The sequence below is a fragment of the Mustela nigripes genome, chromosome X (assembly GCF_022355385.1).
Source record: "Mustela nigripes isolate SB6536 chromosome X, MUSNIG.SB6536, whole genome shotgun sequence".
Taxonomy (NCBI): Eukaryota; Metazoa; Chordata; class Mammalia; order Carnivora; family Mustelidae; genus Mustela; species Mustela nigripes.
This window is the reverse complement of record NC_081575.1, coordinates 5,217,000-5,243,612: the sequence shown is the minus strand read 5'-3', so window position 1 is coordinate 5,243,612 and position 26,613 is coordinate 5,217,000. Positions and strand designations below refer to the sequence as shown.

General features: G+C 42.2%; 1 protein-coding gene across 2 annotated transcripts in view; it reads left to right on the top strand.

The window, feature by feature from the left end:
- Nucleotides 1–26,613, top strand: part of AFF2 (ALF transcription elongation factor 2) — a 452,568-nt gene that overhangs the window by 400,939 nt on the left and 25,016 nt on the right. For both annotated transcript variants that reach the window (XM_059385413.1, XM_059385412.1), the window contains exons 9-12: nt 18,096–18,255; nt 19,928–20,932; nt 22,067–22,188; nt 25,984–26,206. In XM_059385413.1, coding sequence (XP_059241396.1) covers nt 18,096–18,255; nt 19,928–20,932; nt 22,067–22,188; nt 25,984–26,206 — 1,510 coding nt within the window. The remainder of the gene's footprint in view (nt 1–18,095; nt 18,256–19,927; nt 20,933–22,066; nt 22,189–25,983; nt 26,207–26,613) is intronic.

The window sequence follows — 26,613 nt, the reverse complement described above, 5'->3', positions numbered from 1 at the left end:
CTTTAGTGTCAGGTGAACTCACCTCCCCCTAGAGGCTGAAAAGGAGATGAGAACCTTGTGCAAGCACAGAACACCACTCTGCCACTGCCATGTAATCATGAAGCTTGCCTGCAATTTGACAATTTCACAATAATTGCCATGTGTTCAATAAGAATGATAAAAAGGCAGATACAAAGGCAAATATCAAGGCCTCTGGCTGACAAAAGCAGATTTCAGAGAGAAATGAGAAAATAGCAACTGACTTCAGCAATAAAGAGAGTATATTTTATACTCCAGGTTTTTGTTTTGTTTTGTTTTGTAAAATCATGACTTTCTAGCAAATGACATCCCAGAAGATATTTATCAAAGAGGGAAAGCTATGGAAAGGAGCACCTCACATTCGCTTTAATATTTTGCCTTTTCTTTTGACATTTTCTTGCCTAGAGATCTAATTCCATTAAATATGTACATTTTTTTTTTTTGGCTGGAAGTCATCTTCATGTATCTCTCAGATAAATCTTAAAAGTACATAAGGTCTGTAGGGCAGCGTTTTTAAGTGCAAATGAGACACACAGTAGAATATTGTCTATGAGGGTTTCCAAATTATTTATATTCCTGCAGAGATTTACCTTGTACTTCCTGTGATAATGATAAGAGGAAAGGTAAGATTCCAGTGTGCCTTCTGTGGAGCACCATCAAACTACATTAGTTATAGTTAATGTCTGATGGTCAGGTCAGTTAATGTCTGATGATCACTACTTTGATTGGCTTTATTAAGCATTGTCATGATCTTAACTTTGCCTGATGGACAAGGGACAAGGACAAGGTGTGTGAAAAAGTGTCAAGTTAACAGTGCTTTGGTTAACATTCCATTGTGTTTTTGCATATGGGTGTAGGTTGACTATTCTGTTTCACCTTTAGACTTTGCTAGAACCTTGCTTGGAGTGAAAGTACTTGCTAAATTGGAAGGGTTACATTCCAGATTCTATGAACACTGTCGAGGGAATTGGAATGTCTTGGAGTAGAACTTTCAAGCCTAAAATCTTTTTAAAATTTACTTATTTTTATTTCTTATTTTTTAATTTTAATCCCAGTATTACTAACATACAGTGTTAAGTTAGTTTCAGGGGCATGATATTGTGATTCAACACTTCCATACATCACCTGATTTTCATCAAAAGTGCCCTCCTTAATCTCCATCACGTGTCTCACCCATCCCTCACTCCCTCCCCTCTGGTAAACATCAGTTGGTTCTCTAGAGTTAAGAGTCTCTTCAGTCCATCATGCCCCCAAATCCCTTATAGTTAACCCCTTATTAGTAGATGCCCCACAAATCCCAACCTCTGGAAATCATCAACCTACTCTCCATCACAGGAGTTTTATCTGTCAGAGTGTCATATAAATGGTACAGTATGTACCCTTTTGAGTCTGAGTTCTTTCATCCATGTTGTTGTATGTATCTGTAGTTTGTTCCTCGTTTTCTGCTGAGTAATATTCCAGTTGGGGTGTACCACCATTTATCTTGTTGAAGGAGATTTGGGTGATTTCCAATTTGGGGCCATTCTGAAGAGAAATGCTATAAGCATTAAAAAAAGAAAGAGTCTGTGTCTGGTTAGTCTCTTTTCCCCCTTTGCTCATTTGTTTTGCTTCTTAAACTCCACATATGAGTGAAATCATATGGTATATGTCCTTCCCTGACTGATTTATTTCATTTAGCATTATATTCTCTAGCTCCATCTATGTCATTGAAAATGGTAAGATTTCATTCCTTTTTATGGCTGAGTAACATTCCATTGTGTATATACCACACCATCTTTATCCACTCATCAACCTATGGGCATGTGGACTGCTTCCATATCTTGGTTATGGTAAGTAACGCTCCTATAAACATAGGGATAAACATGTATCCCTATGAATTAGTGTTCTTGTATTCTTTAGGTAAATACCCAGTGGTGTGATTGCTGGATTGTAAGATAGTTCTCTTTTTAACTTTCTGAGGAAACTCCATACTTTTTTCCACAGTGGTTGTGCCAGCAAGCTTTAAATCATGCAGTTATAATTTCTTCTCTTTATTTTTCATTCCCTACATCTTCAACTATTTCCTGTATTCATAGGAAAGCAAGCTCTCACCTTTAGAAGGTCATCTTTTATGAGTAGTCATTGTGGTTGGGGTCAGGGAGCTGCAGTTGGAGGGACCCAGAGTTGGAGTAGTCCAGATTTGTTTCTTGCTCTGCAACAGAACTCCTGCTTCATTACTCTTTGTTTTCTGGGTGTTATCTTTATAGTGGGTAAGACCTCAGTAAAACAAGAGAAAATTCAAAGTCATTGAATAATTAAAGTTAGTCATAGTGCCAAGAAACTACTGCAGGGCTAGAGTATTCAGGTTGGCATGTGACATTAGTCGGAAACTCAGGACGGCAGTGCAGATTCCAGCCTCCTCAGGCAAGCCAGCAGAATCATGGCAGTCACTGGCCTGTGGCCCTGTGGGATAGGAGAGGAGAACACAATGAAGAGTAGCTTTTCCTTTGCATCCTGAAAGCAGGAAACAAATCTCTGTGATCATAAGCTTCTCTGCTTTCAGGTGAGCTATATGAAGGCAACAAGACAGAAAGATCCTATATGTTCTCACCACACACACACACACACAGACACACACATACACAGGTGCATGCATGCACATGCACACACAAATTATAATTATACAAGGTACAGAGGGATTAACTAGCCCTATTGTGGTAATCATTTCATGATATATAAGTGTATCAAATTATCAAATGGTACATCTTAAACTCACACAATGTGATACGTCAGTTATATTTCGATAAAGCTAGGCAACATAATAAAGACAGTGACATTAGACATTAAGAAGAAAATTGTGAGAGACCAGAGCAAAAGAAAGGGAATGAAGAGGAAAAATCTAGTCCTAAATGCAAATAAACCATGTCCCCAGTCCACCTTCACCAGTTGGTTCGTCAGAGACATCTATCCACAGGAAGAGCTCATTCTTCTTTTCTTTGGATCATTGGATAATTGCCATAGCTTGACTCAACTAATTTTCCTATCACTGAAGACAAGGATGTGTTGAAGTTACTACATGGTGGAGGATATGGTAGGAATGAGGAGAGAGCACAAAATCTGTTGCTTTTGCAAAATTGTCATCGGAAGGATAGCCAGAACATAAATGATACTGTTTTGGCTTCAAAAGGGTAAGCAGGTGTCTTCGAAGTCCCAAATGAGCTGTGTACAAGCTTGTACAAACAAGCGCAGAATCAGGCCTGTTTGTTATTCACACAAACAGAGTTTAAACCATCTGAATTCCACAGTTCCCAGAATTCAGATGGTGCACAATGGTCCATAATGAACAGCACCTGTGCTTACCTCAATTACCAGACAGTTCTGAACAACGGCAGAAAGGGCTTACTAGAATTTTTTTTCAATAATAGATTTAGTTATGTCTTTCATAATTGGATTCAAAAGCTCAAAATTTCATTTTGCAACTTGTTCATAAAATTTGTATGAAAAAGTCTGGCATTTATTCAAAAGAAATAGTCTATGAAGGAAAAATTGCAAAACAGCCAACCACTGGTAACTAAGCAGCCAAATTATAGTCCAAGCACTTGGCAAATACACCATCTTTTTATTATTTCAGTAATTGAATTTCTGTTAAAGCATGGAGCATAATTTAACATGAGGAATTTATTTATAATACAATAGTGTTTCAGTAATAAATGCATTATTATTGTCACTTTTAATGGAGTCTTATGTATTTCCTCTGAGACTGCGTGGCAGACTTTGAGACAGTCCCTGCACCAGTGTTGTTTGTAGACAATTGAATTAATTGGAGACAGGGTCATTAACTCGACCTGAATACCTCTGATTGCTTCTGTAAATAAGGTTAGAGAGCAAATGGCTAATCTTCATCGTCATTATAGATTCCTTTTATATTTTCACACTGCCTTGTACGTTAAGATCATTTTACTAAGCAGCTTTTCAAGACTCTCCTCATATTTACAGTATTGTCTTGCGTGGCACATAACCATAATTGTTTCAGACTTATATTACATTCTCCATATCTTTATAAAACACGGAACTAGAAATGAACCTATGTTGAATCACAACTCATAAAAACCATCAGACCAATAAATGAATAAACCACAGAGTATAAGCCATCGTATTAAAGGAAAGTAAAATCACAAAGCAAAAGTTGCTTTGGTCTCCTCTTGCAGATCCGTGTACAATTTGGAAACACAATTAACACAGGATGGGCTCCTGAAGAGGCAGTCTCTAAAGAAAGAGCACAGCAAGAGAAGCTTTGATTAAAATCTCTCTATGTTCCAGTTGAAGTGGTGCCTTTTCTTACCCTTCTATGGCAATGTTAATAACATGCAAATTTTAAGAAGTTGTATTCTTTTTCCCTGTTCACTCCAAAATGGAGTTAACTAAGACCTATTGAAATATAACTATTAAAAACTTTTAAGTATTTGACTTGTTATTTTACATAGATTAGAGGCATATAAGATATGTAGGGGGGATTTGGAGGGAAAAATTCTCCCCTTCCAATGACTCAAATAGTTCAAAAAGACATATACTGGAAACATTTCTAAAATAGACTTTCTCAAATCATTTTAAAATATAATTCAGAAATAAAAGACCATTAAAAATGGACAATATTATGTTGAATAATGAGACTATTACAAGACACCAGAATGAGGCAGAGGAAGAGGAAAAATGAAAGAAAAGAAAATCTGTGTTTAATTATTTTTCTTGACAAGATAAAAAAATTACTAAAAATATCAAAGATCATTGTACTAAATCTGTACTACTACTAGGTCATCTGTACTTCTAGAGAAGTGGGTTAATTCTATATATGCCATACCAACACCTGGAATTTATCATTGTCCAACCACCAACTGGAAACCTACCAGTTTTTTCCAGCTTTATTGAGGCAGAATTGACAAATAAAAATTGTATATATTTCAGACGTACACTGTGTCATTTTTACAAACATACATTGTGGGATGATTACCACAATCAAGCTAACTAACACATCCGACACCTCACAGGATCACCTTCTCTGTTTGCAGTGAAAATACTTGGTATCTACTCTCTTAGCAAATTTCAAGTACACAATACTTTATTATGAACTATGGCCACTGGGGTGTATGTTAGATACCCACAACTTATCTATCTTACAACTGAAAATTTGTACCCTTTGACTAACATGTCCCTTTTCTTCCCAACCCCCCAGCCCCTGGTAAGCACCATTCTACTCTATGTTACTGAGCTGGACTTTTTTTTAAATTTAATTTAATTTTTTTTAGATTCCACATTCAAGTGAGCCCATGCAGTATTTTTCTTTGAGTCTGCCTTATTTCACTTAGCATAATGTCCTCCAAGTTCACCCACATTGTCTCAAACAGCAGTATTTCTTTCTTAAGGCTGAATAACTCTCCATTTTAAATACATAGACTGCATTTTCTTTATCCATTCATCTGTTGGCAAACACTTAAGTTGTTTCCCTGTATTGGAAGCCTGTCAGTGTTCATGAGTTTCATGGCTAACTGAAAGAGTTCACATTTCCCTTGTCTACTTAATAAATCTTGTCTAACAGATAGAAAAATAACCACATTTTAGTTCTTTTGGACTTTTTTGTCTTTATATATTACTTATAAAACTAACACACGGTAAGACTTGATAGTTAATCCTCATACATGTGAGTGTACATTTGTGTCTCCTCTTAATACATGACTTGAACCCACATAGAGGTTAATGCCAACATTGGCCAGCCACAATATGTTCTCTGCTAAATGTTGAATGCCCAGTATGTACTACAGAAGTCAACATTTCTGTCCTAAATCATGACATTATTTTTAAAATTAATATTATGTACCTCACTTGAAGGATGATATTGCTCCCAATATTGCTGTCCTTCTTAGCCAATCATCTTAACTGATGCCAAAACTACTTTACTTCTCTTAGTATTAGCCATCTTGGATTTTAGCTAGCAGTCACTCATGAGGCACGCACACACACTCACACACATACACACACTTAAACATGGGCACAAACACACATCTTTCAAACACCTTGAATTTGGGCATAGTTGTCTGCAATATATATTGAAACATAATTATTGTCAAAGGGAACATTTTAATATACAACATTTCTGGAAAACATTTCTCCCAACAGTTTTCTTGTTTTTGTTTTTGTGTTTTGTTTTGTTTTGCCCACATTTCCAACTAGCAAAGTAATATACCCTGATCTTGTCCTGATAAAGTTAGAGCACTGTAGACTCTTGGAAACTGCAATGAAATTGGAGATACCATTGATACCATCAGACAAGAAAATATAGTCACATCTCACTGAAAGTGCATGTGTCATGTGCTTTGCTAGTGAGCATATCTTTCTTGTTCTGTGTGTTTAATGCCCCTAAGTTCTGAACACTTTGTCTTCACTGTAACTCCCTAAGATGGACCTTTGTTTAAGGACCTTATCTGGGGGAAGGGCCTACATAATTGTGACTTACTATATATGTAATGTTCAGGACATGCACATTCCCAAGTTTTTTAGCTGGCCACAAATATAATTTGCTTAGCTTCACAAGGCATTTTTAATTGTATGTTTTTAAAGTCTTTTTTATTCTGAATTCTATCGTCTTTGTAATTGCTAAATTTCCCAAATTCTCTGCATGATAAATTTCTCCACATGACAGATTCCTCTTAACGGCAAAATCAAACACCCTGACCTTATTACTACCAGCCTGTTTGTCATTATCACAGATCATGCCAGTTCTTGGAGAAATGCCCAAGTTTGTTTCCATTTCTTTCTAGTTCATCTTTTAGGTGGCTCTGTGTTCATTCATAATATAAGATTGCCATTCTTGTTGCTTTTGATCTAGATTCAAGTGTAAGCCCTGCCATTCCATATACAGGGGTCAGTGTGCTCAGCTACCTTATTCCTGGTGGCTGCAACCAGACTTTTGTCTAAAGCAGGCTGGATGTGAGATGAGGCTAGTGTGGCCCCTCTTCTCTCATTTACACTTGACCTCCTTTAATTTAGCATTGATGAGAAGGGAGGCTGTTAGCTGGAAGGGAAGATTTTGGGCCAGAGAGCAATGCAGGATTAAGAAGATCCAGTGTTTCCTTTGTTGTCATTCAAAATAACAGGCATGGGGAAACTCTGTTTAAAATAGCTGAGCTTTTTTACTTAGAGGGCTTCTGTATAGAAACCTTCCGGTATCAGCTTTAAATATGACATTGATAGTCTTAGGCGAAAAATGGGAGCGAATTCTTGTAGAAACTGTCTTTTTTTTTTTTTTTTCTTGCTTTTTTATTAATGGTCTTTGTGATTTATAGTAAACGCTGGGGAGGATTTTCAGGCCCATTTATCATGGGAAGGGAACACCTTCTTGTTCTTAATGTGAGTGTGTCATAATTAGCAAGGCATGTGGGTTAGGAGATTTAGTTCTATCTTTTGTGAAAGTCCTTCAACCTCATATTTAATCCCAAATTGATTGAATATTTTTTCTTCCATGAGGAAATTAATTACGCCACTAGAAAAACCATCAAGTAGAAAGGGAGTTAATATCAAGCACAATGTAGACAGGGCTGGTTAATGTATCAAAATGATATGACAAGAGTAGCTCACATTTCACATGATTTGGAATAATGGAATCATCATCTTAATTAAAAATAAGAAGGTCTGTGTGTATGTGTAGCACGCAGTTTCCATAAGAGCCACCATTTATTTCTCGTGTTCATGTGTGGGCATGCACTCTGCAACCCAACAACTGTTGCTGTAAATACCAATTACATTAAAATGACCATCCCAAGAAGTTGCGTTTTTCCCATGGAACTGAAGCTGAAGAAAGAGGCAGGTGATGACGGACTAACACTTAACCAACTGGTTGAAAGATTGACATTTTGGAGTTAAGTATTGTTCTTTACCAGGTGACCTCATGTGAATGGATTTTCTCCACCTTATAAGGCCAGTTGGAATACTTTTTTCATAACAAGAAAATCACATACAAGTATTATGCTGGGCACCTTAGGGCATACAAAAAATGACTAAACTCTGGCACCTGCCATCAAAAAATGGACAATTTAGTTGTATAGGCAAAAGGTTAGCCTGATGAAAGAATTTGAAAATAATTAAGTAATAAATGGTGATGCAGAACAGTGAGGTATCAAGGAGAATTAAAATCATTGGGAAGGACCTTATGTTATTTGAATTTGAGCTTTAAAGATCATCATTTAAGCAAGCAGAAGTGGGGAAAGTGTCATTCTAGACAGAATAAACAGGCTAAGCAAAGGCTTGGAGACAATGCAGGAAGAGGTAGAAGACAAAAGTCTCAGATGTGCTGGAAAAAGAGGGGAATCAAAACTGGCACTAAGGTAGGGTGTCGATGGAGATAGATCTTGGGCAAATCCCTTAGAGAAGAGCACATCTGGCCACGAGGGAGTCATTGTGAATTCTGAAACCTAGAGATCTCATGTTGTACATGGTCACTGGGACCAAGTACAAAAGAAGTCAAAGCTTTTAGTCCAACAGGGAGCAAGGTCAAGGAGAGTAAGGGAAGAACACCTGACTTGCAATGGGAAGTGGGGAGGACAGGGGTGGGCGGTCACAAATGACAGCAGTCTCAGTAGATCAAAGAGTTAAAAAGTCTGATTACTGGGCCTATGGAAGTTTCTAGTGGTGAGGAAGCAGAACCAGCATGCTTTGACCGCATCTGTCAGAAGTGTCTGTGATGGAAGAAGTTCAGTGACTGCTTCTTGATTTGGAACCTGCAGCTTAGTCCCACCAAGCAGGGCTGTCTGAGCGTCTTCTATTCCTCATGGTATGTGTTACGTTACTGCCTCCCCCTCATGGTAGGGTGACACACTGCAGTGCTGTGAGTTGTATTTTTGTCATTCACCTGAGTCTTTTAATGCTGATGTTTGTAATACATCTCAGGCACTATTATGAAGACACATTTATTAAGGAAGCTGTATGAGTTTTATAATTAGAAATTATGGATGTGACTTTGAATGCCATTCATCTAATGTCCTGCCATCCCACACACAGAAACTTTTTTTAAGCTATTACTTTTATAATTTAAAAAAGCCTTGATTTTAAAAGCACACATATCAATATTCATAAATCTATGGGGATATTACTGGAAGAAGCATAAGAAACATTAACCGTGAAAAATGTTGGAAAATGGGGTGATGGACTATAGAGGATCTGAAGGTCTACTTTTCCCTGTGTCCCTTTCAGTATCTTTTGAATTCAGTATCATGTTTATCACCTATTTAAAAACAAATACAGGCTTTGAAAAGGTAGAAAGATAGAGGACCTGTAAATTTTCCCTACTTACTCTTCAAAATCTATTCGTGTATGTGGAAGAGTTATCTGCTGTGAGCTGTAGGTCTCCTCTGGACCAAGTGACATTTGTCATTTGAATCAAATGCAGCACAGTCTTGCTGACATAGAGCACTGATGGTCTTCAATGTTTTCAACATCACATTCTTGCACTTTCTCATTCAGCCACTTGAAGAAAACATTCAGAACTAATTCTGTGTCCCCGTTGCCTTTCAGTTTGGTGACAAGGGTGAGTTTTGTAGCGGATTCCCGATTGCTTTCATTTCCTCACGCCAACTTGGTGTTGCCAAAAGAGTCACCAGAGCCTGGTGAAATCCCCCCTCACACCCCAGCTGCACAACTTTGGCTTAGAGGTTCTGGAGATTCATGGGTAACCCATGAAGGTGGTAAGGATATCTGTTGTATCCACACCCCACTCACTGTTCTTATGGCAACCAAATGAAGTCATGGGAGTAAAAATGCCAGCACATTATCAAGTGCTCTGCAGTGCAAAAAGTATTTTGGTCTCATTGCTTCAATGATGACAGTATCCTCTTGGGACCACAGAGACATAGACAGTAGGCAGTGGAGGTACCCAGGAACCCTTTTCCCAGAGATCTATAGAGAAGACTCATTTAGGGCTTTACTCTAGGGTGTCTTAGGTGCACAAAGCATTTGAGTGTGTGTGTGTGTGTGTGTGTGTGTGTGGTTGATAAAGCCTCCAGCCATCAAAGCTTATTCTCTAAATCAAGCGCCTGTGATACATCAGGTAATAAATCAGACCTGAAGTGGACCAGACAATACTGGTAAGAGTGGCATTGAGAGACATCAAAGAAGAAATGTAGTCTAGGGAGAGGTTGGAAGAGGGATGCCCGCTTCCCAAATCACAAGGCAGCTCTAAGCATAATGGGCAACAGAAAGAAGCCATCAAGCAAGGAAAAAGGCAGAGGCTTCTGCTGAGCCACGCTGAGCCTATCTCCAGCCTGCTTCGTATTCTCCTATCATCTTCAGCCTTTCTGTTGCCTAGACTCTTGTGCCCACCTCCAAACCAGTTCTGTGCATACAGTGATTCTCTTCTGGGTATAAAACACCAAAGTACCTAGTGTGCTCCACATTGGATTTGTGACTAATGGAATTCTTTGTTGGACCTTGTTAGAGATTTTCTGGCATTCATATTAAATTCTTTCTGGCAATTCATATTCGTATTCTGGCATTTGTCTGCATTCTTTGCTTTGGTAGAGAGCAGGGCTCATGGGAGTCAGCATTCAGGGTCACTCACCTGCCTTCATTCTCTCCCTTGCTCCCATTTTTGTCAAAGCACTTTAAAGACAAAAAGGACAAAAATACCTTGCTGGCTATGATTTTTTTTTTGCCACCTGTCTAGCTGTTTGATGGAAGCAGCTCTGACTGATAGCAGAAAAGTCTGTGTGGCTTTTAATTATTTCCAGAAGAAATTAAATGGTGGTGTGTTCTCCCAAATGCAAAGTGTGGTGTTCTTAAGACATCACTGGCCCATTAGCCAGTGCTGACCAGCCTTACCGGGTGCCTGCTGGCACCTCCATGGTGCTGTCTTGCCCCAGAGGGTACTAGGTGGAAGCCAGGTACCTTGGGTTGGGTTTGGTTTTTTGTTGTTGTTGCTTTGTTTTGTTCTGGTTTTGTTTGTTTGTTTGTTTTGTTTTGTTTTGTTTTTAATTTCTTTGAAACTGCACATTGAACTTTGTCCCCTAGTATCCTTAAAAAAATTTTTCACCTTGACATTGTTTGGTACCAAGTCTCAGTGCTCTGGAAGTAGTAAGAGTGTCCCAGCTGCAGCCATTCCTACAGTGGGTCCCACCTTTGCCTCGGCCAGGCTAGTGGCAAGTTGCCTTTGAGCTTTGCAGGGAGCGATGGGCCTCATTCAAAGGTTGGCCTTTGGTCAACCACTGGTAGAGGCAGGTAGCCTCAGTAACGCTGTAAGCTTCTCAAAAGGAATCTGATACAATCTCTTCAGCCACAATTGCCCAGTTGACTTAAAATGGCATAAGGCGGTCCAATTTGCCTGTTGGTAAAGGAGGACAGAATAATTATAGAAACATAAAATCCACAGTTGATCTCAAAAGTGTGTTTTTTTCCTCAGTTTCAAAATCCCCAACTTAGGTTTTGCCCCAGCAGCTTATGTCTAAATAGCCCATGTAGGTTTTAGCCTCACTGCTCTCTCTATGGCACACCAACCAGGAATATCAGCCTCACTGAGCAGTGGGTTAGAAACGCAGAACTCAGGCTCCATCCAGGCCTAGCGAATTCAACCCTGAGTCTCCCGCTGAGTTGTGTGTATACTAATATTTGAGAAGGCTCACCTAAATATGTTCACTAGGTCCTCTCACAGCCTATGTGATATAGTAGACCCATTTTACAGATGAGGAATCAGAAACCCTATGTATGTTAAGTGCTTAAGTATCCAAGGTAACACTCAAAAGATCTTTTGACTTCCAATCCCGTGTTCTTCCCACTAGATTAAAACTACCTCTTTAAAACCAGTAGGAGAGGGAGCTCTCCTCTATTGACTAGATGGGCTGCTGCCTGATTCATGAATCTTATAAACCCATTAGATCTTTAAAATTTAAAAAAAAGCAATAGAGGAAACATAGCTATTTAGATGTGTGAAATAGAGTAAAAATGGAGATAGGCCACAGGCAGAAAAAGAAGACAAGGGCCTGGGGCTGGTCAGGCCCCAAAAGTCCCCTGAGTAGCTCAGTCATTAAATGTCTGACTCTTGGTTTCAGCTCAAGTCAAGAGCTCAGGGTAGTGAGATCAAGTCCTGTGTCTGGCTCATGCTGGGCGTGGAGCCTCTTTGAGATTCTCTCTCTCTCTCTCTCCCTTGCCCCTACCCCTCCCACTCTCTCTCTCTTTATAAAATAAAATAAAATAAAATAAAATAAAATAAAAATAAATCATTGGAAAGGGGGGGGGAGGCAGATACCCAGTGTGCACACGTTGAACAAAGATTATCTCCAGTATAACCCAAATTACAGCTGGAAGTGATTTGCTTATCAACATTCATCCACAGTGTTAGTGCATTAACACCAAAGACACTTGATCCTGAGTTGCTGGTGATACTATTGGGATATGAAGCAGTTTACTTTCAAACTGTGCTTGGGGACCACCCACGGAGGAGGATGCTGCTGGCAACACACTCTCCTCACATTTTGCCCAATCCCTGTTTCCACCAGGAAAACTCTGCTTTATGTATCATGCTTCTGCATATGCTTTCTACTGGATAAAGGGGCTGAAGGGATTTCCTGGAGGGGGTGGGATGGAGGTCAGAACTACTGACTCGGACCAAACATGGATTTTCCTACCCCCTGGCTGGGATAGGTTCAGGGTTCAAAGTATCTGCCTCTAGTGGCCTAGCATGATGAGGCAGATTGTTCTAATTCTAGAACCCAGAGTTCAGAAAGGAGAATGAGGAAGAGGGGTAAGATCAGCAATAAATTTCTATTCCTTTGCCCCAGGGCCATCCCTTTACAACGTAATGATGACTTCAAATATGGAAGCATTTCAAATTATCTTGTAGACAGACATTTCATTCCTATAAAACTGGAAAAAGTTCATGTTGATGAAGTTCATATGAGTCTCAACAAAAGACAAGGGTTTCATACAGGACTCCCCATCAACCATCTCCTGCTACATGTCGTTGGCATATCCCAGTCATGTGCCAAATATGTTGCCAAAGTCAATACGTCAGGCCTTGCTTGTCAAACCCTTCCCATGTACATCTCCCACCACAAAATTGCCATCCGTTTGGGATCCTTTCATTTTTGATGCCCACACAGCTTGATTGAGCAGAATGGCCAATTCATCATTCCTGTTTATCTCCTGAGAAAGGAATTTACAGTTAAATTAGGATTAGAATCAGCACTGATGCAGATGTTTGGCTTTCTGGAGGCTGTTAATCTGAATTAGTGAAAAGTCTGATTTATAAAATAGCCCTACAGGAATGCAGCCTTAATCCTCTGAGGCTTACACAAGAGCTCTGTGACTGATAAAGTGTTGCCAAGAGCAGAACACTGCAGAACTGCCTTAGGGAGCAGACTGGATTGTGCAGACCTGTCCCCACATGCTTCTTCTGGGATCCTAAAAAGTCCCCCTCACAATCCTTTATACAGTGTACTTTCATAAGGATCAGAATCTTTGAGCTGGAAAATATTTTAAAGATCATCCAAACCCACTTGGGACCCACGATAGGAATATATCTATCATATTCTCTGTTGCTGTCTACCTGGTCAACTAAAGGCATTGGCTCACTGGCCTACAAAGCCTTGGCTTCCTTCTCGGGCCATTCTTACACATTTTTTGAGAGAGGGCACAGGGGGGAGGGGTTGGGGGGGAGGGAGACAGAGAATCTTAAGCAGTCCCCACGCCCAGCACAGAGCCCATGTGGGGCTTGATCTCACCCTCTGAGATCATGACCTGAGCTGAAGTCAAGGGTCAGACGCCTAACTAAGTAAGCCACCCAGGCACCCCAGCTGTTGATTTTTAAGTATTTCCTGATGTTGAGGTGAGCTCTTTCCAACTAAATCTCTAGCTTGTTGGCCCAGTTTCACTTTAGGAGGCCCTCAGAACAAGCCACCCCCTTTCACACAGGACAGACTTTCTGGGTTTTTGAAGACTGTCACCATCTGAACCTCTTCCTCCCTGCCCCAGAATCTTCTCCAGACAAAGTCATTCCAGTTCCTTCATTCAGCTTTCCAACTCTCTATCTTCTGGTACAAACTGAACCTCTTTATTACAGAAGAGGCCCAGTCAGTGTAAACATAGAGACACTGTCATGTCTAGACACTAAGGTGCCTAAACTACCTCTCAAAACCCACCTTTCTCCCTGGTATGCTCAAGCCTTCCACAGCAGGGCCAACCCTGCCTGGACAAGGCAATGGAAATCCCTCCCAAACTTCTCTCCCACTGACCTGCTCTTTGATCCCCTTCCCTAGCCCTGGATTTCCCCTGGTAAGATCTTTGACTTTACTAAGCCAGGTCCTTTGTCCTTAGTCTGGCCCCTGACCATGAGGACCTACTAATTGGGGTTGGGGTTAAAATGAGGTTTCACTACTCACTGAAGATGGCTCATGCTGAGGAACATGAGGAATCGGATCTCTGAAAAGGTTGAGCCACTGACTTTGAAGTTGGTATAAATGTGGGTCCTTTGAGAAGTTTCATTGCATAAGGGTGAAGTCATAGAGTATCACCGTAATATTTACAGACTATGGATAGATGGTTTAGTATGATGAATGTTAATGATTTTTAATATAATACATTATCTTTGTTGTCACCACTAGCATTCTTTTAAAAAAAAACAAATGACTAAAATATAAGAGGAAATGGTGCATGGACAGTAATTCTAATACAGTTTGGTGAATGAAGAAGGTATTAAATGTATTAAATCTCCTAGGCAGAACCAAGTATTGCATGATCTAGCTTCTCTCATAGCCACTTTAATATATATGCAGAAAATAAATTGGCAATGTATGAAAATAAATGTAGCAGAAGGGGCGATTTAACTAGCTGAACAGCTAACGGGTCTCAGTGAAAATCTGTGAGTGAAATACTCTAATGATTTGCCCACTCGAAAGTTCCACCGTGGATTCTAGGCACCAATGTGGCCCTGGGCCAGTCATTCTCATATTGATGTTTGCATTGCTGGGTGCAAGGTGGGCCCAGAGGAAGTGAGGATCAAACAGGCTCAAATATGGGGCTTACATTCCTCCATATGCTGGGTGTAGCCAGAATCTCCAGCAAGCCTGGGAAGAGCAGATGGATAATAGAGGCAGAGGGAGGTACTGGGGAGAGCAATTTTGCTTCCATTTTAAACAACTCTTATTCCCTCCCTGTTTCCAACTGCCCAGAGAAAGCAGTTCTTTCTCATTAAGGTGTTCAAGTGCTTCACCCCAGCTGTAATCCTCTTTTACCCTCTCTGAATTCAAGCCCACCTTCCCTCTCATCCCCAAGCATCCATGTTCATTGGGGTGGGTATGAAAACCTGGTGAGCCTCTTCCTGTTCTTTCTACACTAGTCTCCCTCAAGGGGACATTGTCCATACTGACTCACCATGGGGTCCTTCGTAAGAACACAATAGATAAAAGTCGTAAGAAATCTTAGGGAAAATAATCACAGGTCTCATTCTGTTGAGTCTCAGTCAAGGTCACTCTGAGGTTTAAAAGAGTCTTTATTTCATATCCATATCTATCTATATTTACTTGTACATCTAGTTATAGTCCACTTTTCATATATGGTTTCTGCCCACATCCACGATCCCTTAATCACAATTCTGAAATTTAAAAAGTCCTGAGAGCTGTCATCTTCCTGAACTTGAACAAACTCATTTCATGACAGAACCCGACCTCTTACTGTTAATGTTCTTGTAGCAATATTAGTGAATTTTATTAAGTGACACTGCATCAATGTTATTGTATCAATATTAGTAAGTTTTATTAAGGGACACTGCATCAAAAACTAATGATGTATTTTATGGTGACTAACATAATGCAATTAAAAAAGGGATCCTTCCCCAGATCCCACTTGAGCTATTATATATATAAAATGGTATCTTCACATTGTTAAAATTAAAAAATCTGAACATCAGAATTCTTTTCCCCTTCAGAAGGCTTTGGATAAGGAACATGTGTGTACAAACACACACATATGCAAGTTTCCATCTATGTCCATGAAACTTTACTGTGGTGGAGCTGATGACTAACTTTATGTGTTTCACCTCAGTGCATTCGTTTTTAGCGAAATAATCCCTGGGACTGTTTTGCTTCTTACAGCAATGGCTCAAAAATAATCCAGTAAATGGAAACTCTACCCAGAAATATTCCAAAGTCAATCTAGACTTGAGTTTGGTAATATTGGGATAAGTGGAGTCTTAAGAGAAACCAGACATGAAGGCACAGATATGAAAGAAAACTAGAAAACCACTTGATTGTGTCTCAGCCCAGCAGCCCCTCAGCTCAGGGCTGCGGCTGCTCCATGCTGGACCTGAAACATACTTGGGAGGAACTGAGGCCAAGTTAGCATAATGTCTGGATTGGTCTCATTAAATCTGTTCCCTCTGTCTTTATTTAGTAACCAGAGACAGAAACAATTGATTAGATTTAGAAGGCACTTTGCATAAATGTGGAGTCTTTACTGCCATAAAGGGGAGACCTGCAAAAGAATGAAGGGAAGGAGACTTCTGAGTCGGAGGACCCTGCGCCCCTCACCCCCCACTGTCGGGGACACACAGGCACGCAGGCGTGTGTGCGTGCATTTTCCCAGGGGATACAGTCCCCTATTTCTTCTGCTTCCCCTAATCTCTTGGTGTATTTGGCAGAGAAATGTACTTTCGGATAGCATTTACTTAGCCGATAGCATTTTAAAATGAGCTTTGCTTTATGAAAGAAAATACCTAACTGGGAGATTAAAAAGGCAGCCTTTAGGGAGGTAAAGCACATGGAGTGAAAATGCTCTCTGCACTGGACAGGTGGGGGCAGGCAAGGAATAGTGCTCTGTGCCTCCAGAATCTTGAGGAGAGGGGTCCTTGGGGTCCCTCTCACTCCAGTTTGAAAGTGGGACCACAGGATGAGGTGCCCCTGAGATGAGGACTGCACTCTCCTGACTGAGTTGAAGGGACGAAGAGAGCCTAGCTGGGAGCTGGGAGCTGGGAGCATAAGCAGCAGTGAGCCCAGCAAATGCAGGTGGGCAGCCACTGGCACAGCAGCAATACTCACCACCAGGGAACTTACTTCCAAGGGGGAGATCGGGCTGCTGAGACGGGAGTGGGGGTGAGGAGAGTCCTCCCCACCCCCTGAGGCTGGAACCACACTTCTCACAGTGAGCCTGAGGACGGGGTGAGGATATCACCCACCATGGCAAGAGACGGTGCAGGCTGATTTGTTATGGGCACAGTGAGCAAACGATTAGTAAGGAAGACACATCAGTGAAGGCAGAGTGGCAAATGGTGTCAATTTCCAAATACTTTGCTTGGTCAATCATTAAATTACACATTTGTAATCAATCATTAAACTTGCTTGGTGCCTTATGAACATATCTCCTTCTAAGACTTTTACAAAGAGTTGATAAAAATTAAGGTGGAGGAGGCCAAGAAATGTGACTCTGGCCCCCTCAGTGCTGGGTGCTGGGCACCAGCAGTGAAAATGTTTTTCACAATCCCTGTCCTTGGAGTTCCCATCTCACTTTTCCAACTAGTGGGAGGCAGAGGCCAGCTTCGCCCCCTGTGGACCTTAGTTTCCTCCAATTAAAATGGGGGTTGAATTCACCCCTCCTTTGTGAGAGGACTATACCGTGTGTATAGCTGAGACCATAGCCCTGTGACAAACCTCTGGGTTTCTGAACAAGATGGCCATAGGAAATGAAAACTTATCTCAACCCAAAAAGCATGGGATCATTAAGAATCTAGGCTGTGTGTCAGTCTGTAGCATCTGTCTCTGGGTCCAGAAGGCATGCATTCTTGGCTTAAAGAGTTTATATAAAATGCGGGAGGCTAGGCTTTTCTGAGAGGGAAGATAATGTCGTGGAACCCAAAGAACTTGGCCACATTCAGGCCCTGTTCTAATGAAACGTTTGACCTTCAGCCACTCACCAGGCCTCCTGAGCCTCATATTTCCCATCTGTAGAATAGGGCGGTGTACTCCAGTTGGCCCACATCTGACAGATCACAGACCCGATGCTGTGTGAGGGCAGGCCCTTGGCCTGATGATGGGAGACAAGCAAGGCAATGAATAATGTCATTTTTCTTTCAGCCTACTCTTGGCCACACCTCAGCCGCCACCCGCAGTGCCAGCCAGTGGGGGATCCGGCAGCTCCAGTGACTCTGAAAGCAGCTCTGAGTCAGACTCAGACACCGAGAGTAGCACCACCGACAGTGAATCCAATGAGGCCCCTCGTGCAGCCACTCCAGAGGTGAGCGGTATGGGGGCTATGAGTGCGATTTGCCTCTCACCTGTCACCAGGTTGCGTGGCACTCCCAGTGCACATGCATGTGCACGTTCATGCACACACACACACACACACACACACACACAATAAATATTTCAGTGAAGTACTTGGATATCTGAAAGCATTTTTTTTCCCTCTAAAACATATAAGTGCACAAACCCTAAAAGATGGACATTCCTTCCTATATGACTCACTTAGCTCCTCCGAGCCCCCATCTTCTCATGTGTAAATCTGGAAGAGTCATGACCGGGTTTGCAACTCCTCTTTTGAGAGAACCAGTCAACCAGACCTACTTCTGGCCCCAGGGATACTACCCCTGACTCCAGGTTAAAGTGATGAGTTGCCACTTGGCAAAGAAGACCAAAGAAATGGGATGGATTTTTGAAAATTTTGGTTGCATCCTCCAAATGTGTTTGATGATAATTCATGAAAATATTGAACACAGCTCCCTAAAATATCCAAATTACACTTTTGAAATAAAAAACAACGAGCACTTCCCCTCCTGTCTTTGCTGAGTCCAGAAAGACCCCTCAGTGGTCTGAAGCCTGTGCCCCTTACAGATCCACTCCAGGGCTCCATGCACACTTGTTCATTATCATCAGAAAGAAATATTGGAGAATGCAGTAGTGCCAACCCCACCATTAGTCATAGCCAGGACTGTTTGAACATGGGCCCTGGGCTGAGAAGCTCTTGACCTTCACTTTTTTATGTTATCCTCATAACACTTCTCTGGGGTCCTTGCTGTTACTATTCCCATTTTACGAATTAAAGAATAAGGTTCTGAGAGGTTAAGAGAGAACTTCCCCCAACCCTTGTCTACCATTGCCCTGTGTGCGGTCGACTCACAGCTACTCAAGTGTTTTTAATTGTCACCCTTTATTGGCTGGTACCATTAAGCCTCAGCTGATTGGCTTTCAAAAGAAGAGCAGTTCTAATAAAAATTATGGCTCTTTTAGTTCAACAGGCAGAATTCAGAGTTGGGAATAAAGCACCTGAGTTGTACGCATCATTTCCGTGGCTTAACAGCAGACACTAATGTCTGCATGCATGTCCCCAAAAACTGGTTATTGCCCATACACTGGGAAAGTGTGGTGGTTTTGGGGAAGTCAAATCTTTTCATCCTTCAGTAAAAAGAGAAAAGGCTTGTCCTTTTTTGCAGTGAATTACAGCACCATAGAGAAGGCACTGGGACTTTGGTGAATAGAAAATCTTTCCTGTTGAATTACACTTGAGGCACATTCACACTGCTTTTCAGGACCCACGATCATTACTTCTGCCTCCTGGTGAGAGGATGAGCAATGAGTCCAACCAAAGGATTTTGGGAACAGGTTTCCCAGCCAGGCCTCCGTGCCCACCCTCTGGGAAAACTCTCTGTGAATAATTCTTTCCTTCCTGGCTGGAGTGGCGACTGCTTTCAGAAGAGGGGTGGAAGCCTGTTGCAATAAGTAGATCAAGGCTGGTTTGTGGAGTATTTGTCTCTCTGGGTAATTTGATGAATTTAGATTCCATGTGTGTCTTTAAATGTGTGAATGGGCACTTAACATCCACAGCTTTTATCAACATTCAGTGTACTAAGGGTCCTTCTGGATTCTTCCAAGATGTGAGATTCACTCTTGCTGTTGTTTCTCATCTGCAGCCTGAGCCACCCTCCACCAACAAGTGGCAGCTGGATAAATGGCTTAACAAAGTGACATCCCAGAACAAGTCATTTATTTGTGGCCAAAATGAAACACCCATGGAGACAGTGTCTGTGCCTCCTCCTATCATCCAGCCAATGGAAGTCCAGGTCAAAGTGAAAACAACCCCCAGCCAGATCCTGGCTGAACCCAAAGAGAGGCCTCTCCTCAGTCTTATTAGGGAGAAAGTCCGTCCACGGCCGACCCAGAAAACTCCAGAAACCAAGGCTTTGAAGCATAAGTTGTCGACAACTATTGAGACAGCCTCTCAAAGGACGATTGGAAAAAAACAGCCCAAAAAAGTCGAGAAGAACACCAGCATTGATGAGTTTACCTGGCCCAAACCAAATATTATCAGCAGCACCCCCAAAGAAAAAGAAAGCATGGAGCTTCCTGACCCACCAAGAAGCCGCAACAAAGTCACTGCCCACAAACCAGTCCCTAGGAAGGAACCAAGGCCAAACGTTCCCCTGGCTGCCGAGAAAAAGAAGTACAGAGGGCCTGGGAAGATTGTGCCCAAGTCCCGGGAATTCATTGAAACGGATTCGTCCACGTCCGATTCCAACACCGATCAGGAAGAGACCTTACAGATCAAGGTCCTGCCTCCTTGCATTGCTCCGGGAGGCAATACCGCCAAATCCAAGGAAGTCTGTGGTGTCAGCTTGACCCTCAGCTCTTTGGTCAGCAACAGTAGCAACAACAGCCTAACCACCGTTAGTGAAGAGCCTGCATTTTCACCCATCCCTGTCATGCAAACCGAGCTGTCCCCACTACGAGATCATGAGAACCTGAAAAATCTGTGGGTGAAGATTGACCTTGACCTGCTGTCTAGAGTACCTGGCCACCACTCACTGCAGGCGACACCAGCCAAGCCAGACCCCAAGGAGCCTGCATCCAAGCCCAAGCGCCAGACCACCACTGCAGCCGCTGAAAAACCCATCCTGAAGGGCAAGCGTAAACACAAGGTAGGCTGTCCTCCCGTCCTCCATGGTGGGCCGAGGGATCATGAGCAGCAGCTCTGTGTTGGCGAACTTGATGATATTAAGCCTCATGTGCAAAGAGGCTAACAGCCATGGAGTGCAGTCTCTGAAGGGCAATGATGCTTTCCATGGGAAATGTGGGATTCAATGTGACCTAGGAGGAAGTATTAGGAATGGTCAGCATTGGGCAGCCAATATGAAGAGTATCCGAAATGGCACATGGGAGATTACGATGGGAAGAAAAGAAGGCTGTGGAGACAGTTGCCTTCCCTGGGTACCCGGTCCCTAGCATTGGCTCCTTAAGCTGCCCAGCTTTCATAGACTCACAGGGTCACCCCCACGGTCCCCACCCTGGCAGCCGCAGGGCACCCAGGTGATCCCAAGCATTCAACATGCCCCACCCCCGGGTCTGTTAATCTCTCCAGACACACATCAGCATCACCACACCCTAGTTATACTTTGATGCTCCTAGCAGACACACAGTCTGCCCAGACTACTCGGTCCCAGAGCTGTGTGGTTGGCCTGACTCATGGAAACCTGACCTGGAAGAGGTTAGGACTGAATTCCAGGGCTACAAACTCTCACCAGAAGGGCAACCATCAATCTCGGCCTCGTGAGTTCGAGCTCTGGCCCTCACTCTTCACCCTTCTTTGGGATGACAGGCGTAACTTCAGAATCAGCCAATGCACAGGCATGTGTTACACATGGTTTATTGCTTGGCATGTTATTGGTTGTCTAAGTGACCTTTATATGTAACACATGAGCCCCACACTGTTTGCACAGCCTCATGCCATATTAGAGTTGCAGTGTTAGTTTCTCTGCTACTCATTGGTGAGGGCATTATTGATGGAAGAAGAGTCTGAAAACGATAAGTTCTCTTTACTTTTGGTCAGAGATTCCTGTGCCACCCAATCTTTAATCAGAGGTTCACAGTGCAGCTCAACTTGCTCAAATGCCAGCTTCTTGGCTGATTGTTTTCTGTCTGAGCAGAGGTGTGCATTTAACTCCCTGAGCAAAACTAGAAGTTAAAATGGAAGCAAACTGTCTACCTTGCTCATGGTTTTTCACTGTCAGCATGTGCCATGTATTTCAAATTCTGTCTTTTTCTTCCCATTAAAGCCAACAGAGATCGCAGAGAAAATCCCTGAGAAGAAGCAACGCCTGGACGAGGCCCCCTCTATCTGCCTGCTGCCCCCCTGCATCTCACCAGCGCCACCCCACAAACCTCCGCACAGTAAAGAGTGAGTTTGCCCTGTCTTGGTAGGACACCTCGATTGTTTGGACCCCTCAGAAATCTCAAAGGAAGCCTTTTGGGGGCGGGGTGGGGTGGGAGAGTCCTCTTTCAGAGGAATGGCAAATAAGGAAACAGCCAGTCCTGACAGCTGTTCTACCAAGGGTGGGATGAAAGCTGGAATGCAGACTGCCAAATCTTGCATATTCCATGAGCTCTACAGCAATCTTTCTTTAGCCCAACTCATGTGAGGACCAAACTCGGACAAAGTGACCTTTTAGCCTGAAGGGAAGAGTAAAAGAAGTGAAGAAATTAAAATAAGAGAGCATCCAGATCACCTGCTTCTGGGCCACTTCCAGTTTTGATGGCGATGAAAGCAGCCTTTGCACAATGACCCAACTCCTGCTTCCTCTTTGGTGCCATTCCGTGACCTAAAGACAGCTTGAGGGCTAGTAGGTCCATCCTGACATCCTGAGAGGTCAGGGGAGTAACATGTTTGAGGATGCCACAAAGAGGAGACATCTGAGAGCTGCCCCCCACCCCTCCGGGGCCATCGTGTGTCAGGGAAAGCTGGCTGGGGATGCATCCATTAGTGCCAGAGTCAGGCGGGAGGCCTCCCTCTCCTCTTCACTCAGATGGCCCCAGCCTTCCCTGGAGAAGTCCTGAGATCTGTTGCTACCAAGCATTGTGACCAAGTTCTTACATCTTAGAAGTATCAGTTAACTAACAGTCATGTTAGCTACTGGAACCATTCCGTCTGCATAATTATTACCATAAATTCATTCAACATTAGAGATTATTTCCATCAAAGACCAGTTTTGGAGCCTATTAGCAGCCCAGAACAGAGGCGCAATCTGGCTAACTGCTGCTAACAATTGATTTCACAGATTACTGTTTAACATCAGTGATATGGTATCAATCTGCCACAGATAAGATGTCGGAAATAAGTTTTCAGCTTGTGGTTGTTGAGATCCATATTGTTTGGAGATGAAAGGTAGGAAAAGACCAATTACCTCTCTATCCACTTGGTATAAAAAGGAGATTGGGGCCCCAAGCTTCTCCTCTCCCTGAGAATCTGTGGCTCTTCATACAATGCATGTGGTATAACTTTGCTCTGAGACATCCCTTCACCTACTTGGAGTTCTCAGACCCAACGACCCTTCCAGTGGGGCAAGCTGACCTCTTCACTCCCAAGTGAGCCAGCCCTGTGGGGAAGCAAGCTCCTTACCTGGGGATCAAGCATCGTCCTTCCATGGCCTCCTCCTTCCCTGGAAGACAGACAGAAATGGTATGGCTGTTGTGGCCATAGCTCCCCAGTTTCCAGGCTTCGACCCGTTCAGGCAACCCAAAGACACAAAGAAAGGGCAGGAGGTGTTGCCAACCTCCATTGTTGCCAACCTCCATGTTGCCAACAACCATTAGTCTCTGACACTAGTCTCTGTAAGCAGTCCAGTGACCCTCCACTTCTCCCATCTCATGGAAGAGATACAATCAAGTATTAAGTAAATGTCTAGTAATTTGAGTTTGTTCTTCAGAAAATGGTGTTGCTAACTCATGGTCTTTATAGTCTTTCTGCTTTTGTAGTCATTAGAAAAGCAGTGTTTACCTAGTAGCATTCATCGTTCAGGAAGGGCCTGGACCAGATTCTTAAGCTCATCAAATAAACCCAGATCTGTGGAAAAGATCTCCAGAGCAGACAGAGAGAATGAAGCCAGGACTGGCCTCTCAAGGCTTTTCTCCCAGGAATCCCCTCCTCAAGTTCCATCTGCTCCTTTGTTCCTTGTTGACCTTCCAAACCAAATTCTTAGAAATTTGTAAACATTCACTTTTCTAAATGAATGTTCTAAACCCAACAAAGAATGCCACACACGACTATGACAGCCTCAGTTCTCCATCATCTAACAGGAGGGCCCTGCTGAGTCCCACCCCTGCCTCCCAACACACACCTCCTTGGGAGCTTGAAGCATCAGCAGGGCCTCTGAAGCACTGAGTGGTGGTAGTGACACACTTATCTTGTCCACTGTCCCCCTCTGACCTACAGGAGGTGTCCAAGTGGCAAAACCTGTTCTTATAATAAGAAGCCATAATGGTGATAAAGTTATTTCTAGAAAATACTCCCTGGTTATCCTTCACCAGGGAAGTTATTGAAGGCCCCATGGTTCCAGCTCACTACCAAACAGATGGAAAAGGGACCAGGGGACCGGTGCCCACTACACAGAATGTGCTGGAGTGTGTGTGGTGTTGTGTGTACAGTGGCGATGGGAAGGCCAAGCACAACTGTAGTGGTCATTGGAAAATCAGACGCAGCTCAAGTAGTGGAGGAGTGGCTGTAGCTAATGAACCACTTACCTCCCATAGACACTCCAGCAATGCTTGACATCTCTCTGATGTCCACTGCTTCTGTAATGATCATACTTAATGCGAGCTGATAGCTGCATAGCTTCCTCATGGACATGGGTCCTAATTCAACAGTTTGCCATCTTTTTTATTGGACATCACAGCTATCTTAAAATGGTTCTACATGTCAAAGCAATTTTTAAATTCCATTGGCAAATATTTTTTGATTAATCTTAACTAATTAATGTAATGGCAAAACAGTTACTGTTTTTAAATATTTTGCTGCTTCACAAAACTTGACAGAGGGCCACATTTATGAAACAAAAGTTGGTGAGGACAGCAAATGCTATTATAGTTGGCTAACTTGGGCAATACAGTGGAAGGGGAACAAGGAGACTGCATTGACTTCTACTATCTCAGGGAAATCAGACCACTTGAATGCTTGTTCATCTTTGATTTATTGCCTTGACATATTGTAAATCTATATTGCTAGACACTGACTGAAATTGACCAAGAGGAAAACATAAATTCTTGTTGACTTCATTTGCTATTGAAAACTGTATCAATAATCATGGAAAGTAAATGGCTGCTTAGTGCCATATTAGTTGTCTAAGAAAAGATTAAAATTCAAGTACTCTTCATTGATTAGGCTAAGACAGTAACTAAAATGAAAATCCATGACCCAATTACCATGTTAAGCAGCTAGCATAAGGTTTTAGCTGTTCTGTTTTATTTGAAGTCTCTGTTTCTTTGATGGTGCCCATTTAATGGGCAGATAAATCAGTCTGAAAGCATGGGAGTACTTCTAGGACTACAGATGTCTTATGGCGATATGACAAAATAGTTTCCAAATGGGTTCCATAAAAGGAAGCACATCAGTACTCCAGTATAACAGTGTAAGGTCAGGGGCTTCTTGTACCTTGGTATGGGCCTAGAATATGTTGAACATATGGTTTTCAGTGTGTCACGAAAGTATTTAGTGTGTTATTGATAGCTAAGTAATGTACAGCATAATATTTCTTAAGAAAATATCCCCCTACTAATTGTTTATTGTTCCATTTATTGTGTGATTATGCAGGTAAGTCCTAGGGCAAAATAAGTAGGAACCATCTTAAAAAATGATGGGATTAAAGTCTGCATTGGATTTTCCATAAAAAATCAAATTGAGAGAAATTTTGAAATGTTACAAATGTCATACTATAGCACCCTCCATTAGACAGTTACATTTATCATGGAGTTCTGCTTCAGAGACATGTGTTTATTCTTAGATACATCTATTTGCATTTATTTATAGCTAGAGCTCTTTATAGATATCTATGTCTACATGCATTTTTGTATATACTCTTCTTCACCATAGTTAAAGGACGATCAACTAAAATCATACTTAAATTGAAAGTATCCACATCATGGGAAAAATCACAGAAGAGAGACAAAACTTTGTGAAACTCTATGCTTTTTGTTTACACAGGAACAGTTCATCCAGGAGAGCAAATAGAAGGAAGGAAGAAAAGCTGTTTCCTCCTCCACTTTCCCCACTGCCAGAGGACCCTCCACGCCGCAGAAACATCAGTGGCAGCAATGGCCCCTTTGGTCAAGACAAGAACATCCCTATGATCGGACAGATCACCTCTACTAAACCGAAGAGAAGTGAAGGCAAATTCTGTGCTACTTTCAAAGGGATATCCGTAAATGTAAGCATCTCAGAAGAAGTATTATAATCATCAGGTACAAACAGGTTGACCCAGCTTGTCTAACCAGATGTGAAACCTGGGGGGATGGGAGGAAAAGGCAGAGAGAACTGTATAGAAATACACAAACTCTCCATTATTTCAAATCTCAATTGTTCTAATGTAGGATGAATTTTTCCTTCCAGTCTTACTTCTCCCAACAAATTATTATGCAGAGACTCGGGGCTTTGGACATCCTTTGGTCTAATACTTTCATATCTTGGCAGTGGAGACACACAAAGTACTGATCGGGCACATGGCATCAGCACTGATCATTTAGTGAATGAAAGAACCAGTGGATGAGGTGAGATTGCCCAACATCACTGGAATAGGGCTGGAACTCACAGTTGCATCTTCCCAGCACCCAGTGC